At 43.2% G+C, this 17,394-nt stretch overlaps 1 protein-coding gene across 1 annotated transcript in view; it reads left to right on the forward strand.

Annotated features, from left to right (window-relative positions):
- The first annotated feature begins 2,724 nt into the window (after window positions 1-2,724).
- Window positions 2,725-17,394, forward strand: part of LHFPL3 (LHFPL tetraspan subfamily member 3) — a 307,666-nt gene continuing 292,996 nt past the window's right edge. The window contains exon 1 of the mRNA XM_065423732.1: window positions 2,725-3,178. Coding sequence (XP_065279804.1) covers window positions 2,725-3,178 — 454 coding nt within the window. The remainder of the gene's footprint in view (window positions 3,179-17,394) is intronic.

Consider the following 17,394-nt stretch of genomic DNA (forward strand, 5'->3'; position numbering starts at 1 on the left):
CCAGAGGGGCGTTTTCTTCTTTCACTCATGACTGCTGTTCTGTGCCAGCTATAGTGGCTCTCAACACTCAATTGAAGGGGACAAATAAGCAGGCTGGTAGCAGGGCCTGAGTGAGGGAAGGTATCAGCATCTTACGGGCCTAACTGGCTCCTACTACTTCAGTTGACTGCCTGTTCTCCTCAAGTGGGTTCAGGGAAGCAGCAGGAAACAGGAAGCTTCCTGAGAAGCTGGTGTTAATCAGTCCAGGCTCCTGAGGGTGCTAGAGAGGTACATAAGAGGCTCCTTCTCCTCTCTCTCCCTGCAGCTCCTGTTGCTTTCTGTTATTCCCTCTCACCTTTTCTCCTGCCTGCCTGTTATGTCTCTTGTGCCCTCCTTCCTCCAGCACAGTACTCCACCATCTCTGTGCATCTAGAGCAGAGAGAATACATATGCACCAGCAGCAGACATAATTTTCCACACTCTGGGTCCTAGTGGCACTCCCCCACAGTCTGGCACCTGAGGCGGCCACCTCAGTTTGCCTCATGGTAAGGCCAGCCCTGTGCTGCCTCTTTTGCACAAGAATAGCAGGCTCAGCAGCCAATGTAGGACTAATGGGGACCACCTCGACTTTACATTTTGGCATGCACCTGCATGAACCATGACTAACTTACTCAGCTATGTGGGCCTGTCCAATTCTGAATATAGACTGCGCTGTGACAGACTGACAATATCCTGTATGAACTTTATTGAATTAAGTTAAACCTTTAGGATCCATTCTATTAAAAATGCAGTTGTGTATGTGGTATTGCCGGCATGTCCCTTCTCTAAGAGAGTGACTAATGCACTCTCTTGCAAGGTATTAGGAACTTCAAAGGGGCTTTTGGAACAATACCCCCAGTACTTCCTAGGAAATCCACTTCACAGGTAAGGGGAATACAAATGGCCCATTTGAAATTCACCCTTTTGAAGCTACACCCTGGACAGGAAAACACATTGTTTACTAATTACTTGCTCCTGGAAACTTCAGCTCTAAGGCCCCAGAACTGTATAAAGGGTGGACTAAACGTGGTATGAATGTGCTTGTTCTGAGCTGAAGCTGTGATGAACTTGTGACCACAAAGGAAATCCCTGGGTGGGCTGGTGGACTGCTCCTGCCAGAGCCCATATTAGGCTTATCAGATATCTCCCAAACTCTATGAGTGTGCATGTATATTCTTCTATTGTTTTTTAATGTTTTCTCTGCAGTGCTTTTACCTTAAGAATAAAATAGAACTGTCTGGTAACTTATAACTGTTGACAATCACTCTGTTATCAGTCTCTGAAGAAAAAGCAAGCAGTTTTGCTTGGGCAACCTATCTCCGCTGGGAATAATACAATGTAGGTGGGGAACTGTGCAGCCTGGAAATACACCAGTCGGAAGGGACTGAGACACAGGTTTCCACCCCAAGACAGGCAATGGTAGGGAGCTGGACCACTTAGGGAAGATACAGGTGCAGTTGCCCTAAACTGTTGCACACATCTATTCATGAGACCACTTCCATAACCAAGCCCTTTTGTATGCACCCATCCTCAAGCATCCACTTGTTGTATGTGTGCATAACCACCCACAATGAAAACCCTGTTTGTGCCGATCTCATGCTTTACTCCAGAATTTGTGAGTTCAGGTGGCTTGATGCACATGGAAGCTGTTACCATTTTTACCCTAAATATTCCATAGCAATGGAGAATCCCACCTAAAGTCAGATCCTCTTGGAGTCTGGCCACCACTGCTGCAAGTGGCAGGTAGCTCAACCTTATGCAGACAGCTACTGACCCTGCCTAGGGACTGGTGTCCAAGCCTTCTGATCACCTCCCCTGTGCTGTAGACAGGTACTGGATTGTGGGGGACAAAGGACAGTCAGTGCTGTTTGCAGTGTTGTAGCCCTGTTGGTCCCAGGATTTGAGAGTGACAAGGTGGGTGAGGTGATATCTTTCATTAGCCCAACTTCTGTGGGTGAGAGAGTCCATGTGCCAGCAAGAGTGAGGGAAGTTAGGCAGGTGCCCCAGGCTGTTCCAGTCCCCAGAGATGGCTGCGAGAGGCCAGTGCTCTTTACTGTACAACACTCAGTGTCTAGTTTCTAAGCCTGGTGCTCTGTTGGGAGCCCTTGTGTTTCCAAGGCCAGGTGCACAAGGAGAAGTAGAAACCTAATTTGAAAACCCAGGAAGCCCATATTGGGGCTGAGTTAGGGGAGACTGGAGGTTTTGCAGGCCCTCTTTAGATCTCCCCCGTGCTGGGTGGCCCTGCCTGCAGATACTCCCGCTCCAACTTCTGGAGCCCCTGGCACACCGCCGTTCTGTGCAGGGCCTCACTGCAGCCTGTTCGGAGGCTGCTCCCCGTCCCCCACCCCTGGCCTCCCGCTCCCGGCCCCTCCCTTTGCGTGGGGGCAGAGCGCGGCTGCCCGCTGCCCCCACGCCCCGGGCAGCTGCCCACCTGGGCGCGCGCCTCCCCTCCGGCTCAGCCGCGCCGGGATGCGGTTGCGCAGCAGCAGCCGGCGGGGCAGCAGCGCGGGGGGCTTTGCACTCGCCGCCGCAGCGCCGGCGACGGCAGCAGGGCGGGCTCTCGCCCGGGCCAGCGCCTGCCGGCTGGGGATGCTCGCCCCCTAGGCGGCGGCGGGGGATGCCGCGAAGCGTGTGACGCTGGGCGGAGGGTCTGGCTGTCGCAGCGCCGGGGCGGGCAGTGCACCGCGCGGGGCTCTCTCGGGGAGGATGCCCGGAGCGGCGGCGGGGGCGGCGGCGGCAGCCTCGGCAGCGGCGGGGATGCTGCCGGCTCAGGAGGCGGCCAAGCTCTACCACACCAACTACGTGCGGAACTCGCGGGCCATCGGGGTGCTCTGGGCCATCTTCACCATCTGCTTTGCCATCGTCAACGTGGTGTGCTTCATCCAGCCCTACTGGATCGGCGACGGCGTGGACACCCCTCAGGCGGGCTACTTCGGGCTCTTCCACTACTGCATCGGCAACGGCTTCTCCCGGGAACTCACCTGCCGGGGCACCTTCACGGACTTCTCCAGCCTGCCCGCGGGAGCCTTCAAAGCCGCCTCCTTCTTCATCGGGCTCTCCATGACGCTCATCATCGCCTGCATCGTCTGCTTCACCCTCTTCTTCTTCTGTAACACGGCCACCGTCTACAAGATCTGCGCCTGGATGCAGCTGACCTCGGGTGAGTCAGGGGTGCAGTCAGCACTGCGGGCGGGGGGAATAAACTTACGCCTGCTGCGGGCACCCGAGTCTCACGGGTTAATAGGAGTGCGTGCGTGTGCGTGTGTGTGTGTGTGTGTGTGGGGGGGGGGGGTTGTCATGCAACTCCCATTCACCAGCACCTGCCGCCAAGGGTTAATCAACAGTCAGTCTCCTTGCACGGAGAGGGGGGCTGGAGAAACTTACATGCACTGGTAATCGTTTAGACTGGGTTAATATCCCACATGCAGTGAAGGGGCTAGGGGGCTCATAGAGAAACGCAGATTAACACTGACTGTCAAGGGGTAATATCCTCCCCGCAGAGATGGGGCTGGGGTGTTTGTATGTGTATGTGTAGGGGTGTCAAGTCAAAACTTCCATGCAGTAACTGTGCCCGGAGTTAAAGTCACCCCATGGAAGGAGAGAAGTTGGGAGATCGTGCTAATACATGAAAAAGCTTAACTGCATTAACAGCTGAGATTACCTGTCTAAATCAGACTTTGTGTACACTGTGACTGCCTGTAATGTATTGAAGCATATGCTAGAGTAACATATGACCGCTGTCTCTTCCCCTTGCATCCTCATAAAAACAGATGTGTGTCTTAGAAAGCAGCCCCAGTGTGCAGAAATTGTTAAATAAAACAGAGAGGAATCTAGAAACTAAATCATGTACATCTAACCCAGAACATCCATTTGGACAGGGCTGGCATATTAAGAAATATAGTGAAACCACCAGCAAAAATCTGTCCTCTAGTAGACCAAAGGTCATACCAAAATGGTAGGGGAAACCTGGGGATGCTATAAAGTGGCCACATAGAACAAGAAAGATTGACTGCTGGGGGTTATTTGCAGTAGTATTGTAACCTGTTGAAGGTTAGTCTTTAGTGTGAATTTCCATGTAGTTACCAGGAAACCTTCCTCCTTTCAGTAACATCACAGGATGAAGTCTTGTTATTCTTGCCAGGCTGGAGGGCAGCTGAGGTCGTTGGATTTTGTGTGTGTTTTTAACAAGATTTATTCCCCCCCCCCCCCCCCCGCCATGGCAGAAAGATAGAAATCCCATTGTAGTTATTATTTTCAATGTAGAGGTATGCAGACTTCATCTGAAATTCCCCATCACAGGCATATAGTGCCTTCCTCAGGAAAGTGCATGGGGAAGAAAGAGATACAGAGAGAGAGAAATCCTGGTCTCCCCTAGTATTCCCTCCCTAGGTTTCCAAACAAACTATAGTTTGGGTTAGGAGAGAGGAGCAGGATGGGGAAGGGTATAACAAAGCTTTGAAGAGCCTGTGGAAAATGTTAGGTTTTGGCAGCAGGAAGTAGAGGAGAGAGGAATGAGATCCAGAGTTAAGATGGTAATAAAAGCAATTTTAACAAGAAAAAAAAATTCTGTAACAATCTGGGGAGGACCTGAGTATGACGTCTAAGCACAAATCTCACCTGCCCTCCTGCGGAAACCACCAAAGTTGAGGTTTTTGCTTTGCAGAAATAAGCTGTTTGGAAGCATAGGGAAATGTCTCCAAAATGGGTATTACAGTTACTTATCCAGTCTCCTTAATACAGCTAAATTAATTTAATTTTCACAGCTCTGATTCTTCCAAGTTGTTTGTTCGCTATTATTTAATTTGCCATTTACGGTTACTGGGTTGTTGTACGAATTTCTTGTCTGTTCAGAATGGGTTTTCAAGTTCTTCACATTTCTTATGTATTGTTTGTTTATGTATTTTAGGTATACTTGCTGGTTGTTTTGTTTATAGTGTTTAAGTTTCTGCACAGAACAATGGCTTCCTTTATCACTTTGGGCCTGATCCTGAAGTCAGTTGAAGTCAATGATGATAGCTTTGCCACTGACTTCAGTGAGAATAGGAATTGGCCCATTATATTTGCTCTGGGAATCCCGTGTGATATTAGCCACTTCTTTTTCTCTTCTATAAAATATCTTCAAATATGCTGTTAATTTTATGGATCCTCATTGATGCAGGGAGGAGCAAGCTGCATCTCTTTGCATCAGTAAGGTCCCGGGGCTCTACTGGGGATTTGCTGTCTACCAAAGACAGGTGGAGCTTTGACCTGTGGCTAGGGCTCCACAGAAACCTAGCTGGTAGATAGTGCTGTGACTATGCACTGAACCGATGCATCTCCAACCTGCTTTGGTCATGCACCTTACACAGCCAGTGCAGTTAACTTTCTAGATCACTGGTATACTTTCCAACACCAGAGATCTGGGGCCCTGCTTTACGCAAACAGAAGCCAGTGTAAGCCAGGAATGAATTTTGGCTTTGTGACTTTATTCCTGTGCAGTTGAGAAAAAACGTTTAGAAATCACAGCACGAATTTGGCTGTTTGAAAAAAGAGTTGGTTGGATTCGTATCAAGCTGCAGACACACAAGGGTGGCACTGATGACTTGTGTTCCCATTTTTCAAGCAAATCTGAAGTGTGATTTTTTCAAAAGCTCCAAAGTTGGCCTAACCACTCCCATTGAAGTCAACAATGGGAGTTTAACCATCATCTTCAATGGGAGCATAATTTAGCCAGTACTGAGTTCTATTGAAAATCATATCTGATTTTTTTTTCATTCCAAAATGAAAATCCCATGGAAATGAACTTATAATTATAACGCTGGTTGGTTGTCTTTCATTGTCAGCTCTTTGTGAAAGCCTTGGGAGAACAAGGACTAGAAAGATACAGGATACTGAAAGGGTCGGACACTGCTGCTTGCTTAAATATTATACCTTAATTTATCTTAATTTAGCTATTATCTGATCATTCAATTTAAAACCAGGTTTCAAAAATCTGCCTCAAAGATAAAGAAATATGACTGAAAATCCGCAATTGTAGATCCTTGCAGGTTGCATGCTTTTAAGATTTTATAACAGAAGAAGGCATGTAATTGCTGTGGAATAGAGGTATAACTAGAAAAGAAAATCAGCATTACTCAGTTTCGACGAGCACTGGCAATTTTCCTACAAGTTCTATCATGTTCTGTTTTTGTTGTCATTTCATTGTTTTAAGAGTGTAGGTCATTCAGCATAATCATGCAATGTTGTTCTCATAAATAGATGTTATAATAATAAATAATGTTAGCTAAATATACATGAAGGTATATTTAGTGCAAGAACCAAACACCTTTGAAGAAGTAAAATATGCATATTTCTACTAAAGTGTGGGTGCATATTTTATTTTGGGCTTTATTTTGATACATCCTATAACAGAAGAACACAATGTAGTGCTTTTATTAAATCTGGCAATAGTAGAGGGGCTGCATTTACATGTGAAGGATCAAACACAGAGGTTGACATCTTTTGATGATACCACATTCAGTTCTCATTCAGCCTAGGGGATTTTACTTGAGTTAGGGCGGCAGGAATGGGCTAGGATTTTGGTTTTAAAAATCCTTCAGGACATAGTCTCTCCTACATGAGTTATTATAAACTAACAGGATGATATGGCCCTTATTTGGAAAAAGAATTTTTATTTGAATAAAAGGTAAGTGATATCTGACACACATACACTTTAATCTCTCTTTCTGGGTATGTAATGCTTGATTAGCCAGAAGAATGTGAGAAAAATTACACTTCAGTCTCTCAGTTGTGTAGCTGTAGAAAGCATATATTAAATTCTGTAATGATTTTTTTCAGTGTTCACACTTTTTTTGTTGTCACACGTGTAATGATATCAATAAGCAATTTCATATACTGAGAGCCAACTATAAGGGCCCAATTTTCAGTCAATGACCTCCACTCTTGCACCTGCAAAACTGTACATTCAAATATTTATACATGCACTTCGAAAAATTTAAACACCTGCATGCACACAAATGTTGGACTCTACACCAATTTTCTGTGTTAGAATCTGTATAGACCAAGACCAGGAGCAGGCACGGGTATGTGCATGTACAACTTTTCCCCATCACATGTAGAAACTGGGTATTTTGCTCTTTATTATTTATCAAGCATCCAAAGTGTTCTAGGTACCTCACAGATCAAGTCATGTCTCAGTCTTCTTTTTCATAAACTAAAGAAACTGAGCTCGTTAAGTCTCTCACTCTAAGGCATTTTTCCACTGGAAGGCATTTGTGGTTGCTTTTGGTGTTTGTTTTGGTTTTCTTGGGTCACTGTAAGATTGTAAGTTCCAGGTAAGGAAAAAGTAGACAAAACACAAGGAAAGTGTAGAAACATCTATTAAACCATGCTGGTGTGGAATGCATTGCAATATACAAGCTTTTAAATAGAATCTTAGTTCTGTGCACTGATTAAGATGGCAAGTGGGGTTGCATCAAAATTAAAGGGCCTGATTCTCCACTATCTTGCATCTCGTGTTGTCATTTACACTTGGGTTAAGTCTGCAGGACCAGATAAAATTCTTGCATGAAAACTAAAAGAGCTGGCTATGGAGGTCTCTAAGTTATTGACAGGGATATTTAACAAATCTTATAATACTAGGTAAATGCCAGAAGATTGGAAAGAAGCCAAAGTTCTGCCAATATTTTAAAAGGATAGACTGGATGACCCAGGTAATTATAGGCGAGTTATCTTGACATTGATTCTTGGCAAGATTACAGAAAGGGTGATCTAGGATGCAGTCAGTAAAGATTTAATGATGGAAATATAACTAATACCAATCAACATGGTTTTATGGAAAATAGGTCTTGTCAAACAAAAGTGATATAGTTGATGAGATCACAAATTTGGTTGATAAATATGACTGCATTGACATACTGTAAAATGCATGGACTTCTTTAAGTCTCCCATGATATTCTGATTTAAAAAAATAGCACTATACAAAATAAATACAACCCATATTAAATGGATTAAAAACTTGCTGATAGATCTCAAAAAATAATTGTAAATGAGGCATAATCATTCAGTGGAGATGTTTCTAATGGTGTCTCACAGGGATCTGTTCGCATCCCACTGCTATTCAATATCTTTATCAGTGATCTGGGAAAAAAAAATATAAAATCATTGCTGGTAATGTTTGCAGATAACACACAAAATTGGTGAATGGTAAATACAGTAAGGAAAGGTCAGTTTTACAGAGTGAACTAAATCATATGGTAAGCTGGCCATACTTGAACAACATGTGTTTTAATACAGTCAAATGCAAGTTCCTACCTCTAGGAACCAAGAATGAAAGATGGGATTTATAGATGGGAGATTGTATTATGGAAAGCCAGCGAGTATCAAGTAAAAGTAAGGAGGTGGTATTACCACTCTGTATAGCATAAATGAGACCGTTGCTGACATAATGTGTCCAGTTCTAGTATCTATGCTTTGAAAAGGATATTGATAAATTAGAAATGGTTCATAAAAGGGCTACAAGAATGATTTGAGGTCTGGAATAGACTTCCAATGAGAGCCTAAGAAGCTGAATCTATTTAGTGTTTCCAAGATAAGGTTAAGAGGTGACTTGATTGCAGTCTACAAGTATTGACACGGGGAAGAGATTTCTGGTAGTAGAGGGCGTTTTAATCTAACAAATACATAACAAGAACCTGTGGATAGAAGCTGAAGCTAGAAAAATGTGGACTAGAAATAAAGTGCACATTTTTAATAGTGAGGATAATAAACCATTAGAGCACCTTACCTAGGGGGTTGGTGGATTCTCTGTGGTTTGGAGTCTTTTTAAAACAAGATTGGTTGTCTCTTTCTAAAACATATGCTGTAGCTTATCCAGAGGTTATGGGGTTGATGCAGGAAACACTTGGTGAAATTCTATGGCCTTTGCTATGCAGGAGGCCAGACCAGATGATCATAATGATTCCTTTTGGTCTTAAAATCTATAACTGAATGGTTGTATAATGGTACAAAGGAGAATTCTTCACTCACACCTTTGGTAGCGTTTTGCACTCACTTTGCACTCCCTCTGTATCAATGCAGTGAGTACACAAGACCTAAGACAGTAGAAAGTCAGGCCCAGAACATCCATATGGGTTTACATAGTTTCAACAGTGATACCAACTCTAGTTAAATTAAATTCTTCCTCACCAGATTGAGCTGACTGAGCTTTTTAGTTCCTGTTGGGAAAAGTGGGCTGTGGATCTATTAGGAAACAATTCTGACAAAAGTATCAGGGTAGCCATGTTAGTCTGTATCCACAAAAACAACAAGGAGTCCGGTGGCACTTTAAAGACTAACAGATTTATTTGGGCATAAGCTTTCATGGGTAAAAAAACCTCACTTCTTCAGATGCAATTCTGACAAAAGGCACTGAGGGCCCTGACTGCAGCCAAACCAGTGCAGACTCAGTGTATTGTGGGGGCAGGATACCAAATCCAGCGGCGGCTCCAGGAACCAGCGCTCCAAGCGCGTGCCTGGGGCGGCAAGCCGCGGGGGGTACCCTGCCGGTCCCTGCGAGGGCGGCAGTCAGGCAGCCTTCGGCGGCATGCCTGCGGGAGGTCCGCCAGTCCTGTGGATTCGGCGGCAATTTGGCGGCGGGTATGCCGAAGCTGCGGGACTGGCGGACTTCCCGCAGGCATGCCACCGAATCCGTGGGACCGGGGACCTCCCCCAGGCATGCCGCCGAAGGCAACCTGCCTGCCGTGCTTGGGGCGGCAAAAAAGCTAGAGCCGCCCCTGACCAAATCCCTGCACAAAGAAGAGTAAGGCTGTGCATTGTGTGGGCTCCCTGCATAGAGGGAAAATTAGGAGCTGGCCCATAAGAGAAGTGAGGGTGGGGCTGCTACAGCCACTGATTATCTTCAGTGGGGGGACAGTGCAAGAACTGAAGGGAAACTACTGGAAACTTGAGGCTGCTTTAGTGGCCATCATATGACCTCACTATTACTTTGTTGCCTGAGGGGAGATTCTTTTCCTCCAAGCTCAGTGGAGATCATCAGTACACAGCCCATGTATACTGGGTGTGGACTGGGGTAAGGCTCCGACACACTTAGTGTCATTTTATTGACATTATGTTAATTGGGATGGTTATTGGTGTATTTGTTTGTAAATTATTAATAGTACATGACCTAAAGGGATGTGATAGGTGCAGTATATAGATTAAAAAAATACATCGCTATAGGTTATTATTTAGGAAGGTCAAGGAGAAGTTACTGTTGAGAGCATGTGGTGTTTCTTGTCTTTACAAGTTGGCAACCCCTTATTTGACATCAACCCCTATAATTTATTATAAAAGTAAGACTAAAAAAATTGCATCAATGCTAACAGTGATAAACCTATATAATTTATTTGTGTGTGTTTCAAGAGGTTGACAGAGGATACTGGACCCTGAAGGGTAAGAGTGTACAGGGATTGGTGTAGCAAGATTTTCTTTGCTTTAGATTGTAATAAAATTTTCCATATGCTGGAACCCCCTCCTCCGCCGTGCCCCTGATTGCCTTTCGTGAACCCAGTGGGGGTTGTGACCCATCATTTGGGGAATCATTGAGATAGTGGATCAGTGGGGCAAAATATGCATGAAGTGTCCAATCAACATGAGGAAGAATTCCATTTACCTGAAAAAAAAATCATTATATGAGAGGCAAAAAGAAACCCGAGAGAGGGCATGAAAAAAGGAGAGCATCAAGCATGGAACATTGGCCGACCAGGTACTTGTTCATGAGTGGCAGGGTTTCAAAAGCACTCAGCATTGGCCTATCTCCCAAATCTGCGGGAGGTGTACTATTGACTTCATTGGGAGCAGAGTTAGGCCGTTGCTGAGTATTTTTGAAAATCCCACACAGAAGATTTAATGAAGAAAGTTTCTGTATAAGAAAATGAAACAAGGATGTGGAGCAGCATGGTACGACTAGATATAGTAGAATATATTTTATGAAACAAGGTCAGGTGAATTTCAAACATGGAGACATCTATACCTTTTCAGACGTGTAATGTACTGTGGTATAAACAGCCTACTTTGATCCTACAAAGATAAAAACACCAGACATATCAGGACCAAAAATCTGTAGCATGATCAGACAGACAGTCTGGACTCAGTATTTGAAAACCCACAAGATCCGGCTTTGAAGAATGACAAGGTCACAGTAGTGAAACGTCACAAAGAAATAAAATTAAAAACATGTGTTCGCTCAGAAATGGTGAAATGGAAAAAGAAAGACATGAAGAAAACTAAAGATGGAAAAGTCTGCAGAATTTGATAACATCAGTTACAAGCAGCATTGTTAAAAAAATGCAGTGGCAGCATGACAGAGTGGATAGCTAGAATATGCATCATTGTGTGGAACAGTGTGCAAATCCCAATTACTAGGAAAGAGAAAATTACAGCTAGAATCCTTAAGAAGGGGAATATAATATACTCTAAGATCTATCTATTCTAAGAAAGATATTATCCATCTTCATTGCTGGCAGATTGAGAGATGCGGAAGACTTGAAGCAAGTTGCCCTTAGAATGAGAAGGTCATATATAACATGGGAAAGGGCTGCTTTATTTTCTCCATGAGAAGCCAGATGCAAATTTCTGAATTTCATTTATTATAAAAAGTAGCCGATAGCCTCCATCGAGAGTCTCTTTGACACAAGCATATCATGTGCTATTTCAGAAAAGATAATTCAGTCCAATAACTGAGACTATATCAGAAAGAAAAGGCTGAAGAATATATGGTTTATGATAAATAGTTGATGAGATGTCATATTTCATCCTCCTCCTTTTTCTGGTTATGTTTTAGATGCTATAAATATGTGGGAGAGTAAGATAGACACAGACCTTACAAGGTCAAATTAAAATTTACTGAGTTATGATGTTTAGAAAATACCACTTGTGAAACCTTGTTTTTTGTTGGCATAGGGCCAAAATCTATTTGCCTTATTTGCAGGAATAGCCTATTGGATGAGACAAGTAGCCTCATGTAAGCAACGTGAGCAGAATTTGGCTCAGAGGGGGTGTCCTCAATCTGCATGTGGAAGTGATCTTAATTTCATTTCAATAATACTTTCTTGACATGAGGAGATATTAATGTTTCAAAAAATATAACCAAAATAGGAACAGATCCCTCAGGGTCAGGGATATGGGATGGGGAGGGGATGTGCCAGCAGTTGCATATTATTATTATTCCTCCCAACAACAACATTCCTGTGGGGAATATGCAAAAAGTTATTGCATCCTAATATTCCTCTGCATCATGGAACATCTCCTGATTCTCTACCTCCTGAGAGTGAGTGGGCAAGAGAAGCCCTGGCAGCAGTTATATTGGAAGGGCTCGGATAATAGTGTGATGGCACAAGATCTCTGCATGCGTGACCATGATTCCTGGAGATCAGTAAGTTCCAGGGCAGTATTCCCTGCCCATTCAGTGACTGTGCACGTACTGAGAAAGAGGAACACTTCTCAGCCTGCCAAGGACCAGAGCTGGGACACAGTGTGTGGCAAAGACCCAAAATGAGGGGCACAAAAAATTAACTGTGCAGGAAACTTAAAAGGACATGGTATTCATTGCTTTAGTTTAAATGACTCTGTAATCTCAATATAATGAATCACTTTGTGATGTGATTTTCAATTATATAAGTAAGGGGAGGCCAAACTTTTGTGGAATGTAGGTAGTTTTGGGACTACAATGAGCAATGTCCCTAAAAACGAGGCACACTTGAGATCTGTGCTAGGAGGTTTGGGTCTGTGTGCAAAATATATCCACCAATTTTGCAGAAAGTTGTTACGCTTTTTGGCATACAGAGATAAAAAAATATGGCCCATGGTTGTCAAAAACAGAGATGAATCTTACTAACTGATTAGGACAGTGTGTTTCAGGATAAGATTTCCCCCAGGAATTCATCTACTTAAACTCAGCTACTAAATCTTAGAGTATTATGTCCCCAAACATGGCAATGGATCTTCACTAGGAAAGCTTAAAGTGTAGCTTCCCAAAGAGTTAATTCAAGGTTCTTAGATTAATTCCCTGAGAGAGAAATTATGGTCTCTGTCTTTCAGCAAAATAAGAATTTATCATTCTTATTGCTTTTTCTCCTCTAAAGAAAGTTAATTACTACTTGGCTGCTGCTTCTTAATATTTCTCTTTCAGATTACTCTGTAAAATTATATCACCGAATTAGTAAAAGAATGACACTTAACTGCAAGTATAAGCATTATACCACAATAATATCATTTCTCAAATTAGATATCTAAGGTTTGCTGCAGGTATTTCTTTCCCTGTACAGGGGTGGAGGGTTCAAATTGGAAGAGAAACCTAAACAAGTCTCTTCATTGATAATCTGTTGATTAATGTTGGATGGGCTTGCTTGGCAATTCCTTGCTAGTTTTGAATAAACTGTGGCTAGGGAACCTGTAACTTGGGCAACTTTAAAGAAGGATTGGATGCCTGTAGTCTTGTGAACAACCTGATTTGTCAGCAGATTGCATCTTTGGCAAACAGACTTCTTTCTGGCTAAAGCCATCTTTTATTACTTTTCTAGGAAGTGGCATCTGTGACGTTGTGCAGTCTATATGGTTTTATAAAAACATGATAAGTTCATAGATTCTAGGACTGGAAGGGACCTCAAGAGGTCATCGAGTCCAGTCCCCTGCCCGCATGGCAGGACCAAATACTGTCTAGTATTTATAATATAAAGTTAATATAATGTAACTGGGATATGCTTCATGCAAAAGGTCTCTTGTAAGGTATCATTACAAAGCTCATAATCTACTGAGTGTGATCATCCTATTTGTAGAAATGTACCACTCTTGTATCTGAAACTAGAAATATGAACTCTAACTCTGAGGGCCTATTGTAATTATGTAAAGTGTGGGCCATTAATGATGGTTTGGAATCTTGATGACTCCCATTAACCAGGACCATTGTCTGCAGATGGCTGTGTTTACCTGTTAGTCTTCCTGTATATGTGTGTGCTGGCAAGTGGGCAATGAAGTCTTGCAGTGACATGTGATCATGTCACCTGAACTGGAATCCATCTTTAACCTGGTGCTTTTCCAGTGAGAGGGGGTGGAAACCCAGAGGGACAAAGGGTTCCTGCCTTATGCAAAAGATATATAAAGGGGTGGAAGAGAACAAAGGGGGAGAGGAGCCATCATGAAGAATCCCCTAGCTATCACCTGAGCTGCAACAAGAGCTGTACCAGGGGAAAGAATTGTGCCCACGCCTGGAAGGTGTCCAGTCTGAGAAAAAACTTACTGAAGCATCTCTGAGGGTGAGATTATATGTATTCAGTTTGATTAGGCATAGATTTGCGCATTTTATTTTATTTTGCTTGGTGACTTACTTTGTTCTGTCTGTTACTACTTGGAACCACTTAAATCCTACTGTCTGTATTTAATAAAATCACTTTTTATTTAGTAATTTACTCAGAGTATGTATTAATACCTGGGGGAGCAAACAACTGTGTATATCTCTCTATCAGTGTTATAGAGGGCGAACAATTTAAGAGTTTGCCCTGCATAAGCTTTATGCAGGGTAAAACGGATTTATCTGGGTTTAGACCCCATTGGGAGTTGAGCATCTGAGTGCTAGAGACAAGCACACTTCTGTAAGCTGTTTTCAGGTAAACTTGCAGCTTTGGGACAAGTGATTCAGACCCTGGGTCTGTGTTGGAGCAGACGGGAGTGTCTGGCTCAGCAAGACAGGGTGCTGGAGTCCTGAGCTGGCAGGGAAAACAGAAGCAGGGGTAGTCTTTGCACATCGGGTGGCAGCTCCCAAGGGGGTTTCTGTGATCCAACCCGTCACAGCATCCATCAGCACAGCAGTGCTACGGTAGAGAGCATCCTTCACGTAGGACCAGATTTTCACAAGCTCAGCTCCCAATTTAGGTGTTTAAATGGGAACTGAACTCTTTACAAAATAGCCATTAGTGACTATCTTTGCTTCAAAATGTCATGTCTTGACTTCTTGAATTCCTCTTCCTCTTATCAAATTCAAAGCACTATTGGCTTGCCAGCCATGCACGTTTGAATTTAAGATAGGTGAGATGGTTTGAATCTTTTTGAAGAAAATGGCGCTCCTTTTTGACCTGAGCGGCTAGTCAGAATTTGGGACTCTGGGGATGTTCCAGTTGGAAGTAGAAAGTGATGGAGTCTGGCATTTTCTTTGATGCAGTTTTGTTTATTTACAAGGAACACAGGAGGAACCAGGAACAAAAGGAGCATTTTTTAATTTACACCCCCAAGCCTCTTTAGCCAACACACCCGAAAGTTCTTTCTCCAGGATCACACTGTGCTTACAGGTTGCTGCTTGGTACATACACATGCGCTTCCCCCATGTCCCCAACCCACTACTGAAACCCTCTTAGTGCAATCTCCTGGGCAGGTTCACAACTGTCGTTTGTCTTGGTGGGTGGGAGGTTTTTTGTTAACTCAACCTGACAGCTATGTTAATTGAAGGGTACATTCACACCCAATCTCAAAGAAGTTTGTGGTCCAAACTGTCGCCAATACCTCGCAGCAGAACACAAATATACAGCTGGCACATCACCAGTTGTCAGGCAGATGGCCTGGTGGTTGCATCAGCTTTAATTTCAGAATCCATTTGTGAGGAATTGCAAGTCTAGATGAATGCTCTTCTCTATTCTGTTTCATTTACTGTGCTCATCACCACACTATGCTTACTTTCTCCAGTTAAAAATAAACAAAGTGACCAACAGCTGTCAGTCAGGAAAGTGGGCTTTCTTTCTGTCCGTCCCCCCGCCCTTAATTTCCATTTCTGTCTTGCATTCTGACCGAAAAATAGACAATCTAATGGGATCACAGGAGACAACTGCTAAATTAAGATCCACTATAGCAGTTTTTTGCACCCACAATATGCATGTAAACTGGGATGTTTATAAGAGAGATTAGTCTTTATAAGAGAGAAATCTACTGTTTGATTGTATAGGACTAAAGGGAATTATAACATTGATCTCTAAACCTGTTTTAAAAAAATCAGGGCTTCAAAAAAGATTCTGTTTACAAACTGCAAATTCTACAGAATATTTGGTATAGTATTGCTAAGCATGTTACTTTGGGAAGGTGCCCCTTGTCATTGACATAGCGTAATTATTTTGTGATGTCAGGCTGCTATGGAAACTATTTTACGAAAGATCAGAGTAAAGATGCAACTAAAATCCTTCTAACTTGTTGACATTCAATTTACCACTGGACTCTATTTTGTGTGTAAGTAGGTTTGTATTGCACATATCTAATGCAGAAGGCGTGCGCCTGAGCCTGCACTCCTCACTCAGGCAAAATAGAAGGCGTGCATGAGGAAGGACTGAAGCATCAAGTTCTGTGTCTGTATTTTTTATTATTTCTTTCCCTCTCCTTATCTCTGAGATCTCTTATTCCCTGGGTGTTTATGAGCGAGAAGAGGGATCTTTTGTCAGCAAGGGCAGAAAGGGAATTTAATGGATCAAAGAACCATGTATAATATGTGTTAGCATGAAAAAAAGCACTTACTGAATCACAAAATTAAGTACATTCTAGACTCCTAAAAAGTCTTTACAATCTAGTGCATATGATGAACATACGTGAACCTGGACAATGAATATTTAAAACCCTGAGAGGTAGCTCTGGTGATCTAGGTATCTGGGGGAATTCTTGGCCCCATTGAAGTAAATGCCAATACTCCCATTGATTTCAGAGGGTCTAGGATGTCACCCCTGGTATATAAAATAGTCAAATTCAACCATATAACAAGGAATTGGCTGATGTGATTGCAGAGTCACTGGCCATTATCTTTGAAAACTTGTGGCGATCAGGGGAGGTCCTGGATGACTGGAAAAAGGCAAATATAGTGCCCATCTTTAAAAAAGGGAAGAAGGAGAACCTGGGGAACTACAGACAGGTCAGCCTCACCTCAGTCCCTGGAAAAACCACGGAGCAGGTCCTCAAGTAAACCATTTTGAAGGACTTGGAGGAAAGGAAGGTGATCAGGAACAATCAACATGGATTCACCAAGGGCAAGTCATGCCTGACCAACCTGATTGTTTTCTATGATGAGATAATTGGTTCTGTGGATATGGGGAAAGCAGTGGACGTGTGATATATCTTGACTTTAGCAAAGCTTTTGATACGGTCTTCCACAGTATTCTTGCCAGCAAGTTAAAAAAAATATGGATTGGATGAATGGACTATACGGTGGATAGAAAGCTGGCTAGATTGTCGGGCTCAACGGGTAGTGATCAATGGCTCGATGTCTAGTTGACAGCCGGTATCAAGTGGAGTGCCCCAAGGGTCGGTCCTGGGGCCGGTTTTGTTCAACATCTTTATTAATGATCCGGATGATGGGATGGATTGCACCCTCAGCAAGTTTGCAGATGACACTAA

The sequence above is a fragment of the Emys orbicularis genome, chromosome 1 (genome assembly GCF_028017835.1).
Source record: "Emys orbicularis isolate rEmyOrb1 chromosome 1, rEmyOrb1.hap1, whole genome shotgun sequence".
NCBI classification, from domain to species: Eukaryota; Metazoa; Chordata; order Testudines; family Emydidae; genus Emys; species Emys orbicularis.